Source organism: Fopius arisanus, unplaced genomic scaffold, assembly GCF_000806365.1.
Source record: "Fopius arisanus strain USDA-PBARC FA_bdor unplaced genomic scaffold, ASM80636v1 scaffold00001, whole genome shotgun sequence".
Lineage (NCBI taxonomy): Eukaryota > Metazoa > Arthropoda > Insecta > Hymenoptera > Braconidae > Fopius > Fopius arisanus.
The window spans coordinates 4,029,924-4,056,317 of NW_011887740.1; the positions used below are offsets into that span (position 1 = coordinate 4,029,924).

Here is a 26,394-nt window from a genome sequence, read left to right on the forward strand (position 1 = left end):
TTATATCTTTCTCGGTGTGCTCACGCTTGGGTGCATATGCCGTTCCATTGTCAGAAGCTCTCCACGGATTCACCTACACATCGATTTGCCACAATAAAATCACGATAGTATTGAAAAAAAAGAAGAATACTGGGAAAAAAAACAACTCGAGTACTCTCTTTCGATCCTTTGTAGATGAAAATGTTGTTTATTGACTGGGTTTTCGTTTATTTACTGTGGGAGAACACTGCTCAGGGTATTATATCTCAGTTCGGAATGCAAGTCTGCAAATATATACGGAAAAGGACTGGGAAATGCGATTACTCAGGCACAATATGTACACGGCTTTTTGAACATGATATTGTTCCACATATTGTGGTATCATACGAATTGTTGAATTTCTGCGAAGATAAAAAGGAAGCACGGGTTTATGTTGGGGAATATTAAACAGAGTTTTTCAAAATGGAAACTCACTCGGAATATTTGTTTTTGATTTTATACATATTTTTCAGTTGATTCCATGTGAATTCAATATTGAATGCAATTTGGTACTGAGTACACTGAAAAAAATATAGACTTTTGTAGCGGAAACCTTTATGACGCTGGGAGAAAAATATTTAATAAAACTGTGGAATTCTCTCAATGAATTTCCTGACATATCGCAATGGAATGGAAAATCGCGATTTTTATTGAATATTTTTGTGAAATATAACAATGAATTTCACGGGAGTGGGAATATCGATGAAGATTCATTTTATTTCTCTTGACACTAATGAATTCCCCAGAATTTCAATTCACCTCTGAATTACATAATTTTTAATTTCCAATTTTCATATTGAAAACCTTGAGAATTCCGCGAATTTCCTCTTTCCCCGTCGGGAAATGCCCCAAGCGGAAAAAAGGGGGAGCCGAATGGAGAAACAAATCAGAAAGTTAAAGTGGTAATAGGCCTGAGCAAAAAGTCCAATATCAGTGGAACAATTTGCGCGGATAGTTCTGGTTAATTCGCCACCGGAGGCCCACACCCTCTGCACCCCAGATTACAGCACCAGTCGGGAAAGTTCGTAATCCTTAGCCAGCCGCAAACTAAATGCATAAGTAAATTCAATACTTTGCCAGAGCTAAATTTCCGGGGGAAAAGTAGTACCTAAGATGCAATTCCCCCGGATCCAGGTCCCCGGTGCACATACACGAGCTACACACTCTGATTAGAAATGAAATTAAAATATAGGGCAGTGGAGAGAGCCCCAAACGAGAAATGAACAATGCAACGGGAGTGAGTGAATCCGTGATGAGTAAAATCTCAAAGGGTTTGTCGGTAGACTTTACACGATAGTTTGCCAGTGCCTTTATCCTCTGGTTGGCATACTAGCTAACATTCTCTGTGTGATGTAGCTCCTCTGGTGGAATAGTTGAGTCAAGTATAACGGGCGGTGTGTGGATGCTAACGTCCTCGAGTCTCTGGGAAGTTCAGAATCACCTGTAGGGGGAAATTGAGTTGTCGAGGATGAATTACCCTACCAGCGGCAATCAGAGCTCTTTGAGATTACCATTATTCGCATTAATTATCAACAATCCAGTGATCGCCTCCAGAAGATCTCACCATTTTAATCACCTCTTTCCCAAAATTGAATAAAAAAGTGGAAATTATTTATCATGAACAACCCGATGATAATTACAGAATTTATCTAACAGAATAATTTTCAAAGAAACCTTTCTCTCTCCAACAACAACAAATAATTGAACAATCATCTCCGCACATGCGAAATTCTCCTTTACCATCACTCCACGTCCATCCCATCCCCTTGGGTTATTTGTCTTCCATTCTCCCTGAAAATCCCAAAAAACTCGTCCGCGTTATAAAGACCCGTTTACCCTACTTCACCTACAATTTTTTAATTAAACGACGATTTAATTAAACAGTTTAATTAAATCACCCAAGTGGATGGTACATCTCGACCGCTTGAAAAACGTTGGGTGCACCGCACGGTGCACTTCACTGGTGAAAAAAAAAATTGTATGCCCATATAATTTGAGTCCTCTCCCTTTTTTAAGAAATTCGGTTAGTTGTTTGCCAGCAGTTATAGCTGACCGCTGAAAGCATCGACATCAGATTGCCCCGTTTTATGGAATAATGGTGAATAGAGATAGATGTGGAAAGGGGATGCAGCGGTTGGCGCATTTCTGACCGCGTGCTCACCAGAGTCGAAAAGATGAAAGGTCTCCTCCGGACACTCCAGGATGCTGAGCAAGAAAATAGCTGTGGGGGATTGGAGTGGTGGTGTGGGAAGGGATATGAGCCACCAATGGCTATACAACCCTCAAACTACTTGGTTTATGTACAAGAGGGCCCCTGGGGGCTGCGATCGTCACCACGTATCCAACCAGGAGGTTTCGCTAAAGGCTGCTATTACACCTCCAACCATTCTCCACTTTTCCTCATCCCCAACTGGCCTCTTGTCGGTGGTCTACACCACCAAACCACCGCGGGTAACATCTAATTTCATTAAAAAGCTTTGATGCTATCCCCGGTCTCACGTTCAGAGAGCCTCCACCCCTGAAAACGTAATCTCGTGGTTTATATTTTTCACCTTTAGAATCATGAGCGAAATGTCCAGCTCGGCTGAATTATCACAGAGAGAACTCACTGGCAAATGCGGGGAGAGATAGTAGTGGTGAAAAAAAAAACACTGGTGGACAGGGGGAATTAGACAAAAGAGGAGGAATTAATGCACAAATATAATTTTCTCGGTCCCCGGGTCACGTATGTGTCACTGCACTTGGCCGCCTGCACCAGGGAAAAGGGAAAAATTGAGGAAGAGTATGAGTCACAGTGCGAGACCAAACGACTACCCGTCGACGTTGGGGGTGGAAAATATTTGGGTATCTCTCGGGAAATTTCATTTTGGGGTTTACTGTGTTTTCGGTACGGGTGGGCTGTAAAGTTCGATGGCAGAAAGTAATGGCATTGCACGCACCCAGGCAACCGTGACCCGTCGTAAAAATAGCGGAATATATGGGCGGTGGGGTGGGGTCATGGGTGTGAATGCCCACGCAGGGAAATCTTATTTTGATGGAGGATACCAGCTCTGTTGGTTCACCTCGGGTGCTGGATTGTATTGGAATTTGCGACACATGATAATACCGCAAGATAAAAAAATTGGCGAATATTCAATCTTATTTTTTTTATTTCACCGACTATAATTCAAATCTGTCTATCTACCAATAAAATAAATTGATCTGTCAAATTTCGAAATAATCGTAAATAAAATGCAAGTCGCTGGAAAAAGTTCAATTATTGAATATCTGAAATCTGAAAAAAATAATGATTGCTGGTAATTATATTTTGTAATTTCCAATCATAATGATTTAATAAGAGAAAAAAATGTCCGTGAATTGGAATATTAAATCGAGTCCGATTTTCTTTTCTACGAGCTTTCGTTTTTTTTTTTTGCACCAGAGGTGAGCAAAAAAATTGAGCACTGATCTCCTGAGTCTCTTCCTACATAAGAAAAAACCGCAAGCCAGCTGATCACCCACTAATCACCTCACCCTCTCTATCCTCTCTATCCCTGGGAGCCACGACCACTGGTAATCCCCGGATACGATTGTTTCCCACTTTTATCAGACTCGACTTAACAACAACGAACATCCACCCCGCTATCATAAACCTCAACAGTACTTTCGGGGATACCAGAAGTGGGCTTCTTCCAGAACAATACAGGTATATTTTGGATTAAAGTATCGAATTGCACTTGTGGACTTTCAATATCCGCCTGTGGTCTCCCTACGCCTGCATTTATCGCTACGAGAATGCAAACTAATCCCTCTCAACCCTCACGCACACGCACACACACTTTTTGCAGATTAAATCCGATATTCGCGGGGTTTTTTACGTGTCCCAGGCCCAGATGCAGCGAAGTGAGTGCCCAGAAAGTCTTCCTATACCCCCGAATACCCCAATACGCCAATACGTAATCAGAAAAAAATTTCCGGTGCTGCATACAAAAATTAAATTGAATTGAATCATTTAAATTCTCAAATTTGAGAATTTCTGATAATAAACATTTGTTCATCGATATATTTGAGTTCTTCAAAAAAATTTCCAGTTTACTGAAAATTATATTGACTTTCCACTCGCTAGTTATTTTTCCTGCATTTTATCATGGAAGGATTGTGATTGGATTGTTTCTCAGGAATAATGCGATTAAAACACTTTCTGGGAATTTTTCGCGGTGAATTTCACGAGGAAATGTTGAAACCAAGTGTGAGAGGCGTGGTAATTTTTCTCGTATTGTTCTTGAATTACGGGTGGTATTTGTTTAAGCTAGTTTAGTTGGCCACCTGCTCAGCCGAGAATTCAAACTAGCCAGGATGTTTTTTCTCAACCGAATCATACTCCATGCACACAAATGCCAGATGGTGATTACCCTGTGTTGCCCCAGTGCCGGTAATAATTTAAAAAACCGGTCAACATTGATTCACCTAATGCATTGCAAGTGCCCTCCAGAAGCAATTTGCCCGGTTCTTTCCAACAGCACTTTAATTTGTTTCAGAATGAATGAGTAAAGGGTCAGGGGCCCACACTCGCTCCGTGTTTCTTCTCAAAACACAATGACCCATGACTTTGTACTCCGATAATGGAGAGCCGGGCTTACTTGTTTGCTAAAGCTCCGAGCGTTGAGCATTTGTGTATTTCTCGCACGTGGCTTTATTATTCTTCTATCTGGACCCCCACCTCAATGAAAAGCTTTATTCACAGTACAGAACCACTTATTGTGCTGGAGCACACACCGGTTTTGCCTGGTTAGAATGCCGGAGATTAATCATTCGTTTTCCACATTTTTTCTCTCCTGGGCTTTTCAACCTAAACTACAGTCACGTTTTCTTCGTTTGCGTTATGACTGGCGGCTGAAAGCTCATCGCTTTCCCGGGGAAAATTCAAAGTGCCACTTCAACGTCATTGTAAAACTAGAGACTGCGACTTGTGGCTTTACCAAGGAGATGAACAATATATGAAAAATATTTGGGCTTCGGGGAGACAAAAATTGGCATTTTTCAAATTTACATAATTATAAATTTTTACAGTTCAATCAATCATTCCCAATTTTTATTTTATTTTTTTTTTTGAAACTCGATTCAGTCATTTTTAATGATTTTGCAAGTGACTAAATATAATCAAAATTGTCCGTTGAAAATGTTAATTAACTAAATTACGAAGTATTAAAAAAAAATATTTCATATTCCGAGATATTTCTGGATATTTCACCCATAACGTCATCGACGTGTTCCGCTTCATCACTTGAATGATAAAATAAAGACGACGAGAAATAAAAGATACGTCGAGTATTCCATAAAATCTAATCCCGTCATTCGTATTCTGTTTCGAAATCCAGAGAAGGGACGGGTGTTCACTACTCTCCACAGAGCCACAATTTACCAAACTAAAGTATCATTAATATTTTCGTTACACTTACGAAATTCCAGCATGTAGCAATGAAATTACCCTGATACACTCATCATAAAGTTATTTCACATCCTGCCTACCCGGGCGCGGAGAAACAGCATCCATAAAGCGCGTGTTACGTTTGATATGCAAATAGTTCGCTATATATTCCCGCGAGTTTGTCGTGGCATTCTATGAGAGTGACTTCCCACCGTCATTGTAATTATTTTACATCTTTCATCCCCTCCTGGAGTGGCGCGTGTTTGAATTTGATCGTTGACACAGGCCTCTCACCTCGCCTATCCCCCGGGATTGTCGTATGTCACCTGAGACATCCCCAGGGGCTTTAATATTTTTTCATCCCTCCAGAAATAACAAAATAAGGGCTCTCCAAATACACCCTCCAACTGAATTTCAATTTTATGAGGAGTCGGTGCCGTACATCGCGTGTGAAAAAAAAAACTTCTCACTGGCAAAGCGAATTGCCGTGAAAAAAAAAATTGGAGCACCGATAGGTCGTTGTAATTAAAATACTGTATAATCAATATGATTCGCTCGGTTGGAAGTAATGTGGGGTCGATTCGACGGTAGTAATATCATTAGTCGTTCTTCAAATAATGAAAATGTTTTCGCGCCGAACGGAAATATTTTCATTTACTTCGATTCATCGCAGAGCATTAAACTCGCATTATCTCGCTAATTCTGTTAGTAATACTCTCGTGTTGTTAATTATTTAATATTACACTTAACTATGGAGGGGAAAAATGGGTGGTAATGTTTTTAGTGAGGGGGAAATGGGGAAAACGTTCGGACTTTATATTCGTTGGCGTTGAATAAATATTTGATTTTCTCTGAAACTTCCGTCTGCATTTTTATCATTTTTCCTTTCGATATTTATTCGGTTTTTTTTTTTTATTATCTTCAGTCGGAAAACAAAGGACTTTATTTTAGCATTCCGTGCGGAGGAATTTTGAGCATTAGCCCGAGAATAATTCATGCGCCCTGGCATTGAACTAAAAGGAAAACACGCACAACCCGGAAGATTATTCTGGGGAATTTTTTTTTACTTTTTTTTTTATGGGGAGAGGTGGATGTCAAGTTCTTGGTACTTTAGAGGACTAATATATTTATATTCCTGGGTTACCGGAAAGGGTGTAAGATCTGGCCCCTCGGCCAAATGGCCCTTGAGCTGTCGCGATTGGGCGAGTGTTGGGGGTTTGAGGAGAGTTTTCTGTGAGCTTTGGGGGTAGTTTTCGTAACGTGAGGAGGGAATGGAATTTCGTCGTGGATCGGATACGGGAGGACTCGAAAGGAGCCAACCTCGGGGGATAGTACACGACCAAGGCGGATCCCTGGGACCCTCGACGTCGACATAACTCCAGGATTTAACAGCGCCTCCGATTTTCTCAACTCCAGGGCTTCATTTCAAATTTTTTTAATTGAAAATAATTCGTATTTCCACACTGATATCACATTTGCAGGGTGCGAATGGATGAATGGACAGCAATTTTTATAATGAGGATAATTTCAATTTCGCAAGTAACTTTTCCAAAAAAAATCTACTGTCACCGCGATCATGAACAAATTCCATAATCCATTTATTAATTATTGCTCGTGCACCATCGCGAGGCGTTTCTATACCTGACAACTTTATTTTCAATTATTTCCCATGTAAACTGAATTTCCCTTCACAAATGCCATAAAGTTAACAATATTACAGGTTTTATCATGATCGGCGGGTGAAAATAGTTGGCAACAAACTTCGCAAATCAGTGTATTAACCGAGGGGTTTGATAAAAGAGAGAGAAAAGGTGCGATTGGGGTCAGAGGAGGATAGAAAAGGATGAAATAAAACGGGGGGAAAAAAGTGAAACTTTTTCTCTGCACGGCCGATTACCGCGATACAGAGGGCAGCTAAACCGCGATTTGTGCTTAATGCTCATGCATATACCCAACATTGTAGATATATAATGGTTAAAGTTGTAGGTGGATTTATGCAGGCGATTCGATCGCTGTATATATATAGTTACACACACGGTTATATCTCAACTGCAACTATTTATCCACCCAGTGCTCCAGTGGATCGGCCAATTATTTATAGGCCACGGATATTTCCAACTACGAGTTATTAATCCACGGTAAATGCTTCCCATCGAATTATGTATTAATAAACGTGTGAAAGTTTCATTCAAATTAGGTAACGCAATGTTAACATTGGGATCTATGGAATTTTAAAGACAAGATTTACCGGTGTTAACCGCAATGCTCCAGTCACATCAATTTTATTGTTTATGGCGCACGTGTCACTAAAGTACCCCTTTTAAGTGTCGTCAATTAATATACCGTCACGATTACATTTTTTTATTATTCAGCATTTTTCTTATCCCCTTCACACAAAAAGATATTCTAGTTATTTTCAACGAGGTTTTTTATGGTGTTCTTTAAATTCTGGATGTTTTGACGGTTAAGTTTATGGGACTCATAGTTACACGCGGTCACATTAAGGGGATCAGGAAATTTTATAATTAATCGAGAAAAGGATCATTTCTGCACTCGGGGTGAACACTAAAAACTTTGAGTTTTAAGAAATTACTTTTCTAATCTTTGAGGGGAAAATAAAGGGGAATTTCAGGGGACAAATTTTTTGGAGAGTTGAGTTATATTCATTATTAATTAGATTTAATTAATTTTTAGGAAATGCTTCTAAATCTGGAGGCAATGTTTTGAAATTAAATTATTCAATTAAAGTAATGAGGTAAAATTGCTCTAGATAAAATACTCTAGGTCGCCAATAAAAATTTTACAACGAAAGCTAAAACCACTTAATTCCTCCATATTAACATTAATAACGAAAAATGACGTTGGGATCCCTGAATTTGCGACGAGATCCCGAGAATAAAAAATTCTTTTTCCTGGTGTGGGATTTTGGCATAGTCAACGCGGAATGGAATAATTAAAATGGTCCCATCAACTTCCAGTCAAATATTGCGTCCATTATCGACGGGCAGCAGCAATTCATCACCCAAATTTCGAAGGCAATAAAATTTTCAGAACGACGCAATAAGCGTAGCAACGAGTGTTTATCGCTGATAAAATAAAGATGAAATCGTTGACGCGAGCGTTTCATCGGCAATATCTGGGATCGCGTGAGTCGTAAAACTCCATTGCCTGATCCTCACCAAACTCCCCGTACACGTCATCACACGGTTGGAAGTTGTGCTCAGAATTTACCTGAGGATGAAGTTCACCCGGTGCCAAATCAAAGGAGCTCCATTCCCCATAAAACTCTATCAAACTCGCGTTAAATTCCCTTATCATCCCGTAACGAACCATTTTTACATCTCCACACAACTCCCACCTCAATTTAATTAAAACACACGACTGAATATTCAAAAGTTGCCGTTAAATCCCTGAAACGAATGGAGGTAAAAATAAAATTACCCGCTCCGAGGAATCGATATGCCTCCAGCGGAAAAATACAAATTTCCAATGAAGAACTCTAAACTGCTTCTAACAATACTTTTCCAAGAAACTTCCTGTAAACTCGGAATCTGCGAGCGAAAAACTTATTGGAAGAAGGGCAACACTCATGTGTAGCAAACATATGATGTGATTATGGTATTATAAAGGAAAAAAGAAAGAGGGGAAACAAAAAACGAATAAGGAAAGGTGAAAGGCTCAACTTTTCATGAGGATGAAAACTTTTTCTCCGACGAGTTTTCAAACTGATTTCATTTATCTTCGCCGTGTCTGTTCTACGTAAGAACCAGACGATAACTATTCGATGTCATTTCTCGGCCTTCGGAAAACCCGCACACCGTGAACCTACTGTCGGTGGTAATTTACCGCAGAACCGTGCTACTCCGAAAAGACACCAATTCGGTTATATATCGCTCGCAAAGATAGTCCAGGGTTCAGGTAATAATTCTGGTATCGAACTCATTGGGATAAAACGATTGGGAATGACAGTGCGAGGTGCCATGACCAGCAAAACTCAAGATCGTGAAATTTTTCCATTTTCCATCTTGCGAGTAATTAAGTCGCCTTCATTAAGGATCTGGTTCGCTACGCAGAACTCACCACTTTTTCCGGGAATTACCATTATTGCGAAATTGCTGAATTTTCCGAAAATTACACTCTCCTTTCCTTACTTTTTTCATTTTCCAATTTTCTCAGAAAATACGCCATCTAAATTATAAAACAAATTTTCCTATTCAAATTTTTGAAAAATTTTTCAAAACCTTTCCCAAATATAAAATTGTTGTGTTTTCCGATTTTATTTTGTTTTATAAAAAAAATGTTTGAAAAGTTTTCTAGAAATTTTTGGAAAATCTGGAAAAAATATTCCGATTACATTTTTTTTTCCAGGACCTTAAGGGATTTTTCCCGCGAGTACAAACAATTTTTATTATTTCTTTTCCCTACGTGGACTTTTTCTAAAAGAATGTCTCTCCACGTGACAACGCAACTCTTTTATTTTCCAACGTGATGACAATAAATCTCTCACTGTGCGGACGAAATCGAAACGAAACGGATTAATTGAAAAGACACCGCTCGGAATTTTGTACCGTACAATAGCAAATCCACCAGAGAAAACAATAAAACACAATATTAAATGGTATTATTAATATTTCTGTTTGCAGGAAATATCAAAACGAAGGCTGTCCTGGATATTGAGTCGAAAAATGGATATTGGCTGACTGTTTACGCTCAGGATCACGGTGTCGTACCACTCAGCTCGCAACTTCAGGTTTGTTATTAAAATTACGCCGAAATAAACGAGCTCTCTCGAATTGAAATAGCTTCATCTGAAATCGAATAATAACGCAATGGACGCACCCCCCGCTTAAATTAAATAAATTAAACACAGAACTCCAATTGTTACGTTATTTGAACGAAGTAATTGTTTTATACGGCTCTGGTGAGGTCTCATTTAATTGAAAAAATTGAAAGCATTTCCTATTCTGTGCTTTTCAGGTTTATGTGGAGGTACTCGATGAGAACGATAACACACCTCTGACCGAGTACCCGGTTTATTATCCATCAGTACCCGAGAATTCACCTGCTGGTGTCAGTGTACTTCACATAAAGGCATTCGATCGTGACGTCTCGCCCCAGGAATTTTCATTCTCCATCACCAGCGGCAATCCCGAGGGCTACTTCCTCATCAACTCGACAACTGGTGAGTCTCTTAATCTCTTAACCTCATTCTCTAGGGAGGATAGAAAAAAAACTTCTCATTTTTTCCAGACGAGTTTTCACGCGGAAAAGAATTTTTCACGCGAGTTCTAGAAAATTTTATATGAATTTTCACAATTTTGTTATTGAAAATTACGAGGCGATTAGAGGATCTGAAGTTAATGTGGGTCAACCGGAAGGTCCGGGAAAAACGAAATTGCGGAAAGGTGCGAAGAAAATTTGATGTGCCTTAACGATTTCATTATGAAATCAAAACGAAAATCAAAATTGAATTGTTAATTTATTTATTGTCCCAAATTCCAAACGTTACACTCCACATAAATGAGAAGTTAAAATCGAATTACTTAAACAATCAATCAGTGATTCTACCCTTATAATTAGGGATAAGCGGGTGAAAATGAAACCGTATTTTTTCCTGCGCGTGCTGATGAAAAATTGACGCGTGGCCCTCAACACCCGGGGATTGTTCCAGTTTCAGCCCCAAATGTTGTCGGTAAATTCGTTCGTTTTTCATTAAAAAAAAAAGACACTTTAACAAAACATACACTCATGAATGGAAATTGATGGTGCCAGTTAGTTGGTGCTTTCGGAAATGGCACTATTATTTTTAGAATCCCGGTGTAGGATTTTTTTTTACGGTGGGGATGGGCAAGCGCAAATTTCATCTTTCATGTACGATGACCTTTTAACGGTGAGAGAGGGGTATACACGGGTTTACTGGCGTGCTGCACGCTATCCTCTCGACTCGAATGGAGTACATTGCGTATGCAGGAATACATTTGCGGATTGGAAAATTTTACAGTTTATTGTCCTGCTCTATCTCATTACTTTTATCGTTATTTACATTTACCAGGGCTTCTGAGAAATGGGAAGGGATTAATTTCTGTTATTCAGTCGAGGATTTTACGGGCATCTACATTGAGAGAGAATCCTATCTGTTCTATGAAGATAAAACATTTGAAATTTCGATTTTTAGGAATTTATCGTTTTTTCCACTATATGTTTAAAATTGAAAATACAAAATCGTCTCATCCGCATTTTTCTGGTCGATCTTTAAGATAAAAAATTTATCATTGAGCAATAATCGAGTATTGAACGAGAACGATTTAATCGATTTTGAGGCAATGGGCGTCCATGAATCGATTATGGGAAAGATTTTCTAAAAAGATTTTGATAAAAATTTTCCTGCCTTTTGTAAGTTCAAAAATTTTATTTGATCTCGTTTGATGACTTTACTACAGATGCCATATATTATCCAATATCTATTTCATGAGAAATATTTTAAACATTTTTATGACAGTCTCCTATAAATTACAAATCCCCATTTTTATTTTCTTAGTCATTTCCGCAATCACGTGAGTTTCATAATTTTTACTGAAAATTTTCATTTGTGAGTGAAATATACTCGCGTCAAGTACGAGGTCAAGTATATATTTCCCGTGCGTTAATTAACGAATTTGACTACAAAATTATCGTTGGTAATTAACGAAAGGATAACACTCGGTTGGTGGGAGATAGCCACTTGCTATTTTTTTAAATTAATGGTTTTTCCGAAAAACCTAAAATTCCACTGCTATTCCACTCACAATATAATGATGACGTGCAAAATTTTCACTAAAGACATTTCTATTACCATTATTATCCGGAAATTGACTGGTGAATCGTAGTGTAGTATTACCATGCGTTAATTAAAGAATTCGAGTGCAATTATTGTTGGTAATTAACGAAAGGATAACACTCGGTTGGTTAGGATAGCCAACACATAGCACGAATGGGCTCCGAGTGGAGTCTCACTCGACATTGATCAGAGAAGAGCCGGATACTCACCTAGGGGGTTATTACACTTCGATCCGCGAATGCCTGTCTATCCGGGGCATCATGCACGCTCGGCAAATCCTGAAAAGAGACTACTCCTACCCTACACCCACACCACCACTCAAAAGTCATCGCAAATTCTGGATTATTTTGCGACTCGTGTTCCACAGTCTCATCTCCAAATTCCGGGGATAGAAAGAAAATTAATCAACGGATTGCCGAGGAACTCCGATTATTATTATTACCTATGGAGAATCGGGGGAGGAAAAATCCGATGCGGGCTGAATATTGCATACGAGAATATTGCGGAGAATAAAGCATCCACCACTTTTCGATTACACATTTTTATCATCTGACATTTTTTAACGGCATTTCTCTTCAATTTTCAAGGAATTTTATCACTGAAAATCTTTCAATTTCATTTCGGTTTTTTCCGTGAAAATAAATAAAAATCGAGGAAATGTGGAAAAGCCGCGAGGGGAGAAAAATTTATCTTCCAATATCGATGCATTGTCTCACTCTTTATTATCGAATTCCAGATTTCTCTGTCAGAAGAATTTTTATAAAAACTGGATTGAGAATGATAATAGCCCTTTTAGGTTTTTTTTGAGGAATGAAAATTGCGTGACAAGTTCATGGAACAATGAGAGTCAAAAAAATGGAACATTGTCGCATAATAATAAAATCCGTCCATGTATCGGCAATATCCGCTATCTACCGCGTGGCAAGACCATTCCACCACGCCCTATTTTCTCCCTGCATATTTTATTCTGAAGCCATTCCCTCCGCAATCCCGTTGTTTTCAATCACAAGCGTACAAAGCAGATGGGTCGTTTGAGATGGGCATTTGGCCGATATGGTTTTCACCGTTCGTGTGTCATGAGCGGCGAGAGAGTGCGACAAAAATCGAGTCGCAAGGGCGCAATGGAGAAAGCGATACAACCGGAGAAAAGGTGAAAGAGAGAATTTGAACATCTGGCTATGGGAAACAACGCGAAATCGACGAGAAAATCCGATTTTAGTGACGATAAAACGAAATCTCGTTATTACGACCAAACGCGAACAAATCCATGTGACCCATTCCCCTTTTCTAGTTGGAATAGTGTATACCGAGTTCGCGCACGCTCGCGCATCCCATACCCTTTGCTCTGTATGAAATCGACGTTGAAAACGTGGTACTATACATTTTTACTGTGAAACCATCCAACTTCGACGAGAAAAAAAAAACCGCTGACGCCACTGTTACTGTCGGCAATCGGTGGAAAACACGACTTGACCCTTTGGCGCATGATGCTAAGGCCCATGACGCATTCGCTGTCTCATTTTTAACCTTTTTTAAATTCAACATTTCCGAGGGCAATCCATTCTCAGACTGTCGTTTTTTATCAAGAGTAAATAAATAATAGAATGGCGCAGTTGATTCGCGAATTATGCGAAATAAAATTCAGATAAAAGTTGTAGAATGTTCGTGAATAATCGATGGTGTGTCAAATGTTTTGTTAAGATATTATATTTATTGTAAAGCAAATTGACGCTGGGTTTTAATGGGATATCTGCAAATTTTTTTTTGATTTTTTTCAAGGTTCAGTTTAAAATCGCGGAATCGGCGGAAATAGCTGGGAATGCTGGGCTTGTTTTATTAATTATTTCGATGTAAAGTTGCGCGTTGTATACGGAATCTGTATTTGCAGATGTTGAAATGTTATTGCGTGCGGCATCCGGCAATGATACAAAACGACTTCCGGTGTAAAATTTTCCCATGACAACTCCCACAACTTTTGGATACCGCGTTATTAGTTCATCGGGGTTGAAATAGTCGATGAGGTATTGAGATTGTCGCTCTATCGGTCAGGAAAACTTTGCCAATTGCTGGGTAAATACGGCATTTCCGTTATATGGAGAAGTGCAATAATATTTGCCGAGTTTCGGGGATATGGCGTGCTCCTCACATGCACTGACATGATGGCTCGGTTAATCCCAGAGTCAGTTGAATTCCCAATCTCCAGCCACTCCCCTTCCAACTACTCTCAAAGTTCGTTTATTAATTTGAATGGTTGCTAATGGTCACGTCATGTTTCCAGGTCTGATCACAACCAGTGGAAGAAAGCTCGATCGTGAGAATCAGGCAGAGCACGTGCTGGAGGTATGTAACTGATAAATGAATAATAATTACTCGACTTTCGGAGTTGATTCGGATTTATTGCACGAGGATAATGCATTTATCCCGAGGAATTGCATTGCGTGACTTTTTTTATTGATTGAAAACACCAGTCGCCATGACTGGTAGATAAATATTATCAATTTTCTAATAATTTTCAGGAAAATCACGATTAATTCCTTCCCCTGCACAAGAAAAATTCCACTCACATTAAAAAATTGAAATTAATTATAAATTTGTACACCTGAAAAATTGAAGTAGCAATTGCCGAAGTTTAATTATATATTATATAAAACGCGAGAGATAGATCCCCCGTCTAATTACCAATTTTCAAAATAAAAATTTTCACTTCGTAAGTTAACGACAGAGGGTTTTGTGGGAATTGGTGCAGGACGTGATCGATATTCTCTTCCTCATAACCGCATTACCATGAAGTAATATCAACATTACACCAATACGTGCCCAATATTCAGCTAAACACGTGTGATAATTGCTCCAATAAATTAGAGTCGTATCTCTCGGTCGATTAATTACAAATATCAACAAAGCCTTATCTCCCTTACGACATGTGATTCAATAAAACTAATGATTCTCAGGCATATGTCATGAGCATTACTCGCTTGTAGTTAGCACTTTAGCAGGTGGTGCATGGCATAATGCATGTTGCATTGCATAAAGGTGCAACTCACTGTGTTTCAAGTGGCACGTGAGTGCTCCACTGATACTTGCCCTCACCCAAGTTAATGCGGAAGTCACGGAAAGAGGGAGGAAATTTCCTCAGCTCCAAGAAACACACACTGTGTTAATGTGTCCCGGGGTGGGTGGGTGGTGAGGACACCCCGTCGGTAATTGTATCAACGAAACCCCCCGTTGTCACAATGTCGGGATAGTACTTCCGGTGCGACACGAGCTCACACCGTACTCCACAGCTTTATGCCTACAAGTATATCCTCCATGTCAATGGCCGTATTATATTCACATGGCTTCGCATATATGCCTTTTAGTTCGCCTCGATTCCCTCGGTGACTTTAAACCTCAATTATCAAATAGGTGACTGACTTGTTAATGACTTTACGAAATATCGAGTACGATGCGCCAGTTCTGGAATCCATAGAGACGCTCTTCTCTTAAATCCAATAAAACTAGTGCTAAGGGAAGAGAAATAACAATTCGTCTTAATTATTCATGGCCTAGTCGTTTTATTATCCGTGAAATTACACTGTTGAAAGGAAAAAAAATTCCAAACCTTATTCTGGATGTAGGTAATTATTTGCATTTGTAATGGAGACATTTGCATTTCAACGCTGCAGATTGAGATTGTTAAAAATCTTAATGCCAGGCCTAGAAGTTACGAATTAAGTTTGAAGATTCGAGTTCAGTTGGAAATTTTTTAGTTAAATTCTCAGGCTTCCTCAGATTTTTATTAATGAGAGTTATTGCATCTCAATTGTCAATATTGTGAATTCTTAGTTCAAATTTTTATATTTTATATTTTAATTCAATTCAATGGTGCATGATAAATGATTATTTCGAATATTCTCCCCCCAAAGGTAAAGTGCCTCACCAAAATTTAATTGTCTCGTTGCACAACCGCGGGTGTCCTCACCCCCTGAACCATTACTCCGAGTTCTCAACCATTAAAATAGCAATAAAATAATTTAATGACTAATAAATAGCATCGAAACTTGGAGCAACGATGATATTAGGATTTCACGATATTTTTACTAACTCGGAATGACAGTCTAATTGAATATTGCACTTTCAGCTAGTAAATTCCGCGTTAACTAATTCAAAGGGACACCGAGGTAGTTATAAATAATTACGTAGTTTGAAGATGAGGATGAGAATTTTCGCGGAATGAGTCTCACCCCGGGATTATCCCTTCCCGGCATATTTAGCCGTGGTTAAATCAACGACAAAATTGAATTTGTTCGTAGCCTCGTGGATAATTGGGTACTTAATAAGTCGAGATATTTTCATCAGCCACTGAACTTGATTCACTCAACTATTTTCATGGCCCACTCCTCCCACTCAATATTGTGGAGCCGGTGGGGGGGAAAATGAGAAGAAAATCGCATCTCTGCTGGCACACACGGTGGAGAGATTGAAAAGTAAAATGCTGGAGAGGGAAAAACTGAATGTGGAGATAGAGGAGTTGAGGTTCCTCTTCTTTTCGTCACTGTGACGGAAGTGGATGAGATCGGTCCCCTGAGCTAGGGAGGAGGGTGGTCTGTCTCAAGATGGTTATACAGGGATTTCCAAGGGAATACGAAGATTCAGACTTTGAAAGTGCCACCGCTGACAGAGATGAGATACCTTTTTCCCAAGTTACTTTAAATATTGAAAGTCATAAAGCAAAGCAGCAAGGAGAACGACACATTTTTACCATGGAAAATTGATTTTTTTTTCCTCTAGCTGGTACGAGCACGTAAAATAATAAATATCGGAGAACATGCACGGGACTTATATAGTGAAACCTGCTCATTAAAATATACTGGAGAAAAACATTACGATCGTCTTGACCTGTTGTAAAATATATTGTTCGAAATTCATAGGAAATTATCGTTTATAAATAAAAATAATGTTCGACTTTGTTCCATTTTTTTGAATGTCATTTCCAAATCCGTGAAATTCCTTCGTAATCATTATAATCAGCCTAGAATAAATTAATCATCAGCAATTAAAAATAAAAGAATGAAAAAGTAAATTTCACCGCAGCACTAAAACCCATTTAATCATCCTGTTTTCATTTGGATAAGAACTTTCATAAACTCAACGATTTTTTCTCCACAACGTAGTTAGAGTTCTAATTTATTAATCCGGTTAAGCTCGGAAAATAAAATAACGAGACACATTTTCTCGGCGTAAATTAATATATGCGTATCACGGACAACGGTTAAAAGTGTATAAAAGTTTCATGGAAAATGGTGGGGATGGTGAGTTGAGTCTTAATCGAGAAGACTTGGTATCCAACTTGCTCTATACATAAGTTTTACCCCTCGTCGCCAGAATACCAGCTGATCAGAAAAGTTTTCTCACGAGAAAACGATTCCCCGAGCGTTACGACGGAATATCTGATACTCGATACAACGCGGTGCACCTGAATTTTCCACTTGGCGATTCTCATTTTTTCATTTTCACCTCTCCTCTTTGGTAAAAAGATCCTCAGTATAAATAGGGGAATGGCTGGTCTCTAGTACAGGATCATTTCGGGATGTAAAGCCCTCAGGCCCTTTCTCCATCCCTTTTCAACTGTATATTCTCTCCTGAGTATACCTTCATGGAAATTGGATTGCAGAAATGGTTTCTACGTAACGTTATGCTACCCGCTTGACCCTACCGAGGTGAGAAGTATATTATCAGAGATAATGGTAATGATACCAGGTAAAATACTCTCCGGTGGGATCTAGGATCTATTGTTGCCAATTCCATGAGTTACATCTTCGTGGAGGCAATTTACTTTGAATCCCAAATTTATTCTTACCCTCCTTTAATCGAGTGACATACATAATTATATTTTTATAATTAACACCTCTGGGATATTCTTAATAATTTCGAGGTTAAAAAAATTGATGAGTTGTTCCCAATAAATACCCAATATATAGCGAAGAATAAAATAAAATAGAATATTCACAACCTGTTGAACAAAGTATCACCGAAATTATGTGAGAAATTAAAAAACAATACCGTGTCTTATAAAAAGGGAAAATGAGCAAGTTAAGCCCGGTAACCAAATACTTACAATCCTGCATAATGACGAGTGTGTGAAATACAACCTTAATCACGCATAAAAGCAAATAAATAAAACGGCAACGGAGGATAGCCATTACCCTCATATTTATACATCCCACGGTGATTTTCATAACACGCATATAGGGGGGTAACGAGCACTAAATTCCCGGCATCCGCCGTATGTGTTAAGTTTAAAGAGAAGAAAGGCGAGGTAGGGCTGTGAGGTTGAGAGGTAAGTTAAATAGTGTGGAGGTGAGGGGCAAGTAGAAGAGCCAACAGGAGAAGTACCGCGGATGTGGCTGTAATCCTTCGTAGGAACGAACCGTGACGCAGGTTCACTACTCAACCCTTACCCTACCCCAAGTACTCTATATACACTGGGATTCAACTCTGTACAACTAGTGGCCGGGAGAGCCGCTCAAGAAATATAGGTGCAACTTTATGCGCCACTAGCTAACCACCGGGGCCTTTTACCCGCAGTCTTATTAATCCACTGCTATTTTTCAAACATTCTTCCGGGATACCGACGTGCATATTTCAGAGACGCCACAAGGCCTTTCCAACTCCATTCTTGAATATTAATGCTGGGCCCTCACACCCTTATATTTCTCCAAACCTCCAAAACCTTTACCCTATTCTCCTCCATTCATCACTTTTTCCCCTTTTTTCATCCCATTCCTCTCACCTCCCTCAATACATCATAAAAATTCTATTTTATTTTAACACTCGAGATAACCGATTTAAAATCACTAATTTAATGGGAATTCCCCGGGTATTGTGGAGTTTTTATTTGAATTCCGGAATAAATGCTTCTCCTCCTGTTAAATACTGTCTGCCTCGTTTCGATGAATGTGAAATAATTACAAGAATTGCAAAAATCGTATGGAAAATAGATTGGATTCACTTGGATGCGTCTCACGCGGCATTAGCATCAGAATTTTTTTCACCCATCGCTAAAATACCAGGGTATTTCCATTTGCCCTTAAAATTCGAAATATGCCTCGGTTGTTACTTAGCCTCCCGAACGCATCTCATGTGAAAAAAAAAAAATATATATCGCGTGCCCAGGGTTGTATGCATCCACTTGCGTGAAGGAAAAACGCAAACCGAGAGAAGCGACTACTGCCGTAGTCGCAATCGCGATCACGTTACGCCTTTAATTTACAACGATTTTTCTTACCAACTACGTGCATAATTTTTCCCTGTTGACTTTTTTCCCATTTTTTTAATAGTCACTGAAAAAAATCCTCCTTATGTATGTATCTCGATGGCAATCGTGGAACGACGGGAGTACAAGACTTAGAGGCTATTCCCCTTGCCCGATCCCTCCTTCGTGCTGGGATAACGTTTATCTATAACCGCTTCAAATGGCATGCTTAGTCGACGGTAAGCGTTTTCCGATTGCACCAGGGCATGTCTACCCCATTGTCCTGGAGACTGAGAAAAAATTTTACGTGTCTTCTACACCCTCTGCACCCTCTACACCTTCTGCACCCTCTGCACCTTCGCCACTACTTGAAAAACCATACGCAACCGGCAATTCAAATATCAGTGAATTCAGATGGAGGTGATTCAAATTTTTACGATGAGATTACAAGCCCTGAGGAAGCTTCTAGTCGTCGATAATGGGGTGGACTATGCGGCTTCCTTTCGTTCAATAATTGAATGAGGGATGAGAGCAATGGACAAATACCGTGGGAAATGAGTTTCATCGGCTCCTCCTTCAATCACCTTTTTCTTTCCCCGGGAATTCCCATTCCTCAGAAATTCGGTTTTCCATTTCCTGGGGATGAAATGAAACAAAGACACCAGATTTCATTGCAGGGGAATTAATTTCTTAGATTGAGAATATTGGGCGAGGTCGAGGGTAATTAAAGATTGGCTTTTTTTTTCTGTACTGAATACGGATTTTTATTCGGAATACATTTCCTCTTATTATTCATAAATGTCTAATTGATTTAAACAACTTGTTCGTTTGATATCATCAATTATTTTCATCAGAACGAGTTAATTTCTCCAAAAGAAGAGAAAAAACCTGAAGAAAAATATGTATACGATTTTAATCAATAATTTTATTCAGTCTCTGAATAATGAAGAAAATTTCATTGGGTACGATAAAAAAAACATGTTCATGAATTACGAATAAATTGTCGGTGGAAATAAAAACTCGATTCGCCCGTGTAATTTGAAGATGACGGAGTAAATTGTTAGTTTAAAATGATGATTTAGCGAAAAATATTCAAATAAGATAACGGTAGGGTGAGTGGGATGATCACCGGAGGGGGATTTCAATGCATACCGAGGCAGTTCAATTAATCGAAATGAAGACATTAAAGTTAATTTTAAGATTATGGCGTGTAATACATTAAAGCACAACCATCAGTTGGTAACGGCGTATCCACGGCTGAATCCTGCCGCACGTTGTCGTTAATGATGTGATCAAGTCGGGCAAAACGGTTTAATCTACCGCGCCACTTCTCAAATGCTCCTGGGAGATTTTGGAGATGTTCTGAACGACGTTGGGTAAAAGTTTAAGCCCAAGCTCAAGCCTCCCGTATCGGTTCAACTTTCCACTGTCGTATATAACGAAGACTAATACGTTCTCCGCATGAAGTTTCGAGGGGGTGGAAATAACCCTGTCTCTCTGCCCAATGTACCCATCAGGAGGAACCATACCGCAGAACCACCCACCGTGGAGGCTAGACTACCACGGATAAAACCGAGTTTGCTAGCCCTAATTTAGTGCAGGTGTTACCGCTCCGATGTGATGGCTCTCCTTGGAGACATTCCTGAATTTACGCCTGCCCAGGTTTAGGTGAATCAACTGGAAATTACCCGTCTCCATTGTCAAGGATTCCTTTTGTGGTGCAATCTTCTCAATTCTCCACTCAAATTTTCTGGAAGAGTTCCGGCTATTTCCTACAAATGGCGTTCTCTACCCGGAAATCTACGGAAATCCGTATACCAAATATATTTCAATTATCCAGCTATATTTTTCCCCGTGTGCAATATATCTGATATTTACGGAATATATGGGAGCACATATGTGTTATCCAGTCATAAATCATACGATAGAACTATAATGTGCTATGTAATTGTATTTTTATTAAATAATTATGTTATGTAGATTTTTTTTTTGTGGGAGATTTTGACATTATTACGAATTTTTCTTTTGAAAAGTCATTATCGCGTGGAAAAATTCAAATTAGAAATTTTTTCAGATACATACACCATTTTTGCCAATTGCTTGCGATTTTTCTGTAATAATAGAACCGCGGGATTGCCATTTGTCTTCACGTGTTCTCTTATTGAAAATTTTCACCACGTGTATTGAGGATTTCGTGGAAAATCCTGAGTAGTGATCCCGAAAAGCTTCACCTGAATTAATCATTTCCCGAGGAGTAATTTCTACCCCAGGAAAACGATCAATTCGCACTGTTTCTCCGGCCGCAATAAATACCCGTCTCATGAATTTACTACCCGAAAAGAATGATTGATAACTCAATAACGACGATTTATTTTGTACCAGGTAACAGTTAGAGATGATGGAACACCCCCGCTCTCCTCAACAACTCGTGTGGTCGTTCAAGTGGAAGATATCAACGACCACGGGCCCGAATTCGAGCAGAAATTTTACACCGTTCGTATACCAGCCACGTCCGACATCGATAAGCCACTATTCCAGGTACAAATTTTCATTCATCGTGTACCCAACACCTAGTGATTTTTCTCACCCTGTAGTTACAGTTTTGGGATTTTGGATTTATTGATTTATTGATTTTTGTCTCGTACTCAATCTCACCCCTACACCACCCCCTGGAATTAACAGCCAATCCTAATGCATTTCATAGCAACATTGGGATAAAGTGCCTACCCCTCCCTCTTCAAGGTGCCTTGATGGTGTGATATACCTCCCAGTACTTTAACGATAATTGATGTGGAGTTGAAACAGTAGCTTTTGCTTTACCCCCAACCCTCGACGATGAAAAAAATAATAACACATCAGCAATAAATGTGAAACTGCAAATGCATTTTCCCGTGGATTTCCTGTGTACAGTATCACCACAACAATACCAATCGTGTACAAATAAAGCCACCATGAACGCACAAATAAATACGCACATTAAACCACGCTAGTATTATGTTCACGGTAATATCACAATTTCACGTTAAAATCCATGGTACTTAATATTTTATTAGCCCATTAATCCAGCGTACACCAACTACGGTAATACTTGATAGAAAAAATTAAATAATCAATAGAACAACAGAACGACATGTTGTAAGAGACAAAACCGATACAGAATGTTTATTTTTTATGAGAAAGGAGAAGGTTAAAACGCCGTAACTCTTGGTTTCCCGACAGAAATCGAAGAACCGCTCGAGGGCATACGACCTATCGAGTGATAGCGATACATTGCTCGAGAATGGAACATGGGAGACGTATAGCCCCGACACCCTATCTGGAAATCGTGTCTTCAGGGTAAGAGAAATGTATAAAGAGAGAAGTGATCGGGTCATGCGCCACGTCAGAGTAAATTCAGTCATTATGGGAGGAGAGATTAATTTGAATAATTAGTATGAGAGTATTATATCGGATAATTCAGTGGGACCAGGTAGAATGACGGCTGATTCACAATGCGCTTCAATTGTTTATTTATAATAATCCACTAGACGAGTGGTAAAGTGGGATATGTTGAATTTTTCATTTTTCGTTATTACAGATTCATATTGAAAATTATTGATTTACGGTGGAAGAGGTAAAGGATTTTTTCGCTAGTAATTCCTTTTTCCATGAGTCAGATTTTTTAATGGTTCCTCCGGAAATTAATAATTTTTTTTTAATGAGTCGATGGGTCAGTTAATTGGAAAATTCGACTTGTCTCAATTTAGCTGTTCGCTGGAGATTTAAAAATCGGAGATTTTTTATGTGTAATTGTATGTCCGTTGGGGATCTCCTAAGATTCGTTAATTTAATGCTCACAATTTTTAATGCCCCATTAACGTTCTGGCTTGTGAATCGATACTCGAATGACTCCTTTTGAATATGATTTTTATAGTCATTGTCATGGAAATGAGAAATAACACAGAAGAAAAATATTTAATTCTCCGAGACTTACCGGTAATTATTGATCACTAATTTTTATTTTGTTAGTAAAAATTAGAGATTGAAAATAATCAAAAATTCACAATAAGTGATTAAAAATGCGTAGATTAACAAATTATTCAAGTTAGTTCAATCATCAATTTCTCGTTGATAACTCAAACAATTTCTCAAAAACTTGACCAAAAAATAAATTAATTACAGCTATGATATAATTACTAATGACTTCAGCGATTTTCCTTGTTTATTAATATTCCGTAAAAATAAATAACTTCAATTGATAAATTAAATGCGAAAAAAAATCTGAAAGTCAATAGAAATATTTTGAAAAATCCGGGATTAGTCCCCGAAAATTAATTTGTTTTTCTCTGTGAGGTCTGCATGGCTGCATCTCAGACGGTTAATATTCGAATGCATAAGATCTCTATATGTCGCACGTTGAATGTTAAATTTGGTTCCGTATGATTGGCATTAAATCATAGCCAGCCATCTCTCGTTATACAATCTTATCTGATACAAATCGAAATGATTCAGTTGACACAGACCAGCCCCATGCTATCCCCGGCATCCATCCACTGTGAATTTTCTTGTTTGTATGTACGTGTAACTCTTTATACGCCTGGTGGTTATAACCGTGCCCAAGAAACCCCGCCGTTGTTCAGTGTCAAAATGATAAGATCAAATGTCGCATGGCAAGCACACATTACTTTGATTTTTTTCACCTCTCTACCCCCTCTGCCTCTGACGTATCTTTTTTTCTTCCACGAGATCGTCTGCGCGTGCTACGCACGCGCCTTCTTTTTTCGTCACCTCGTGGCGTTTTAGTTGCAATCTTCATTTACGTTTCACGATTGTCGCGTTTCAAAAAATAAAATATAGAAAATATCCAGAGTTCGTTACCTTTCTTCCTTTTACGCACGGATATATCAAAATTTTTCGAGTTAATTTCGAATTGTTTTTTTCACGGTCGGAAATAGGAAGATAGGATGTCAAGTAAACCCAACGGTCAATGGGAATCATTTTTTATCTATCCATCAATTATATAATTCTGTATATACCCAATTCTTGACCAGATTAGTGTCTCTCTCGTTTCCCATGAAAATTTTTAAAGAATCCCAAGAACGAACTCTCGAAAATGCGACATATAATTGTCCATCATTGAAAACATTCTTGCGGAGATCTATGCCAATTTTATCAAAAGTTTGCCCTTGACTTTTATTAATCGTCATTGCAAACGCTAGTTTTATTGGAAACTGGCGTCGTTTGAATGTGAACGGAAAGATGTTCTCACAATACAATGTTATACGATTAATGAATACAATATCCCCCGTTTTGTCTCCAGTCAATATCCGACATCGTAGCAGAGTGTTTGAAAGGTCTATGATTTGTAACCTGGTCCCATTACATAAACCTTCATCAATACTCAAATTTCGAAGTAGCATAACTATCGAATCTTTTCTCAATCGTAATTCATGCGGTGGAAAATTAGGAGGATTGAGCGTATTCAAATATTCTGGTAAAATTGCATCATTGATGTCTCCATTGTCACAATTTTCTACACTATCAATACCTGTGTATCTACGCTCAGTAGATTCATCTAGGAGTTCAATTGCTTTGCCATTAATTTCATCGACATCGACATTTCGCGCGGCTAACACCGCGGTTTTTGCCAAGTCTCCGAAACGGCGTTCGTCAATAACTGTTTTGAATATCACTTCTACGATATCATCAGCATTTGAAGCTATACATTGTTCTGGAGGCAATAGATTATTATCATTATCATTTAATTCTCCATTACCTAAAGATAAGAGATATTTTGCGAATTCAATCTCTCCAGGTAAAGTGCGCATATTCTCTGATAATGCAAATATTGTGAAATATTTCCATAAAGGACTGAATTTGATCGATGAATTCACTAACTCACATCTCGTAGCATTTGGAGTAACTGGTAGTAACTGTCGAAAATCTCCTCCTAATAGCATAATTTTTCCACCAAATGGGGAGTCATTATCCATCAGATAACGTAATGTTCGATCAATTAATTCCAATGCAGACCTTGGCGCCATAGGAGCTTCGTCACAGATGAAAATATCAACATTTCTCAAGTATTCAGCGTCCTTCGATTGACTCTTTATATTAGAAACCGAGTCTGGAAATAGCGGGACAGGTATACCAAAAGTTTTGTGTAGCGTTTTTCCATGAGGTAGTAAAATGGCTGCAATTCCTGTGAAAGCCATTGTACAAATTGATTTTCCTTGAGCTTTCAATAAATGATACAATGTTGTGTATACAAATGTCTTCCCTGAGCCACCTGGACCATCAATATAAAAACAGGAAGATGAGCGTTCATCGGTAGACATAGCTACATTCAAAATCTTGTCAACAATCTCTTTTTGTTTCACATTCAACTGATTGTATTGAATTCGACCCATGCTTACGTGTGTTTCCAATGACGACTGATTATCATTGACATCATCAATATCAATATCTGTTTCGCATTCAATCAATTGTGGCATCGTCGCAAATGCACTTATACACGATCTTTCATTCATAAGAAGTGTATCGATGTGTGCGTATGCTCTCTTGTAAGATTCAGCTTCATTATGATTTCGTTGGAAATCTTGAGAAAAAGCATCTTTGAATTTCTCCCATAACTGTTCTGGATGATTTGGATGACAATATATTAAAATACGTACAAATAAATGTCTAAGTTGACGGGGCATCATCCAAATTTCTCCTTCAGTCAGGGCACGATCCCACTCCTGATCATCTTCGATAAGCCCCAATGCTAAACATGTACTTTGAAACGTATCATACAATTGATCATTAACTGTCCTTAAGTTCTCAAAGCTAGTAGCACCTTTAACTGTTATCAGAAGTAAGCGAAGATGAAACAGTTCTGACTGTGTCGGACTCACTGAATACATACGTCCAATCACATTAAAATGTGTTTTACGTTTT

General features: G+C 38.7%; 1 protein-coding gene across 5 annotated transcripts in view; it reads left to right on the forward strand.

The window, feature by feature from the left end:
- The window catches only part of kug (kugelei), a 178,158-nt gene that overhangs the window by 124,364 nt on the left and 27,400 nt on the right, over positions 1-26,394 (forward strand). For 3 of the 5 annotated variants that reach the window (XM_011299469.1, XM_011299497.1, XM_011299479.1), the window contains exons 4-8: positions 10,069-10,175; positions 10,403-10,607; positions 14,521-14,582; positions 21,859-22,014; positions 22,696-22,812. In XM_011299469.1, the coding sequence (XP_011297771.1) occupies positions 10,069-10,175; positions 10,403-10,607; positions 14,521-14,582; positions 21,859-22,014; positions 22,696-22,812 (647 nt within the window). The remainder of the gene's footprint in view (positions 1-10,068; positions 10,176-10,402; positions 10,608-14,520; positions 14,583-21,858; positions 22,015-22,695; positions 22,813-26,394) is intronic. The other 2 variants (XM_011299488.1, XM_011299504.1) reach the window with 1 other exon arrangement.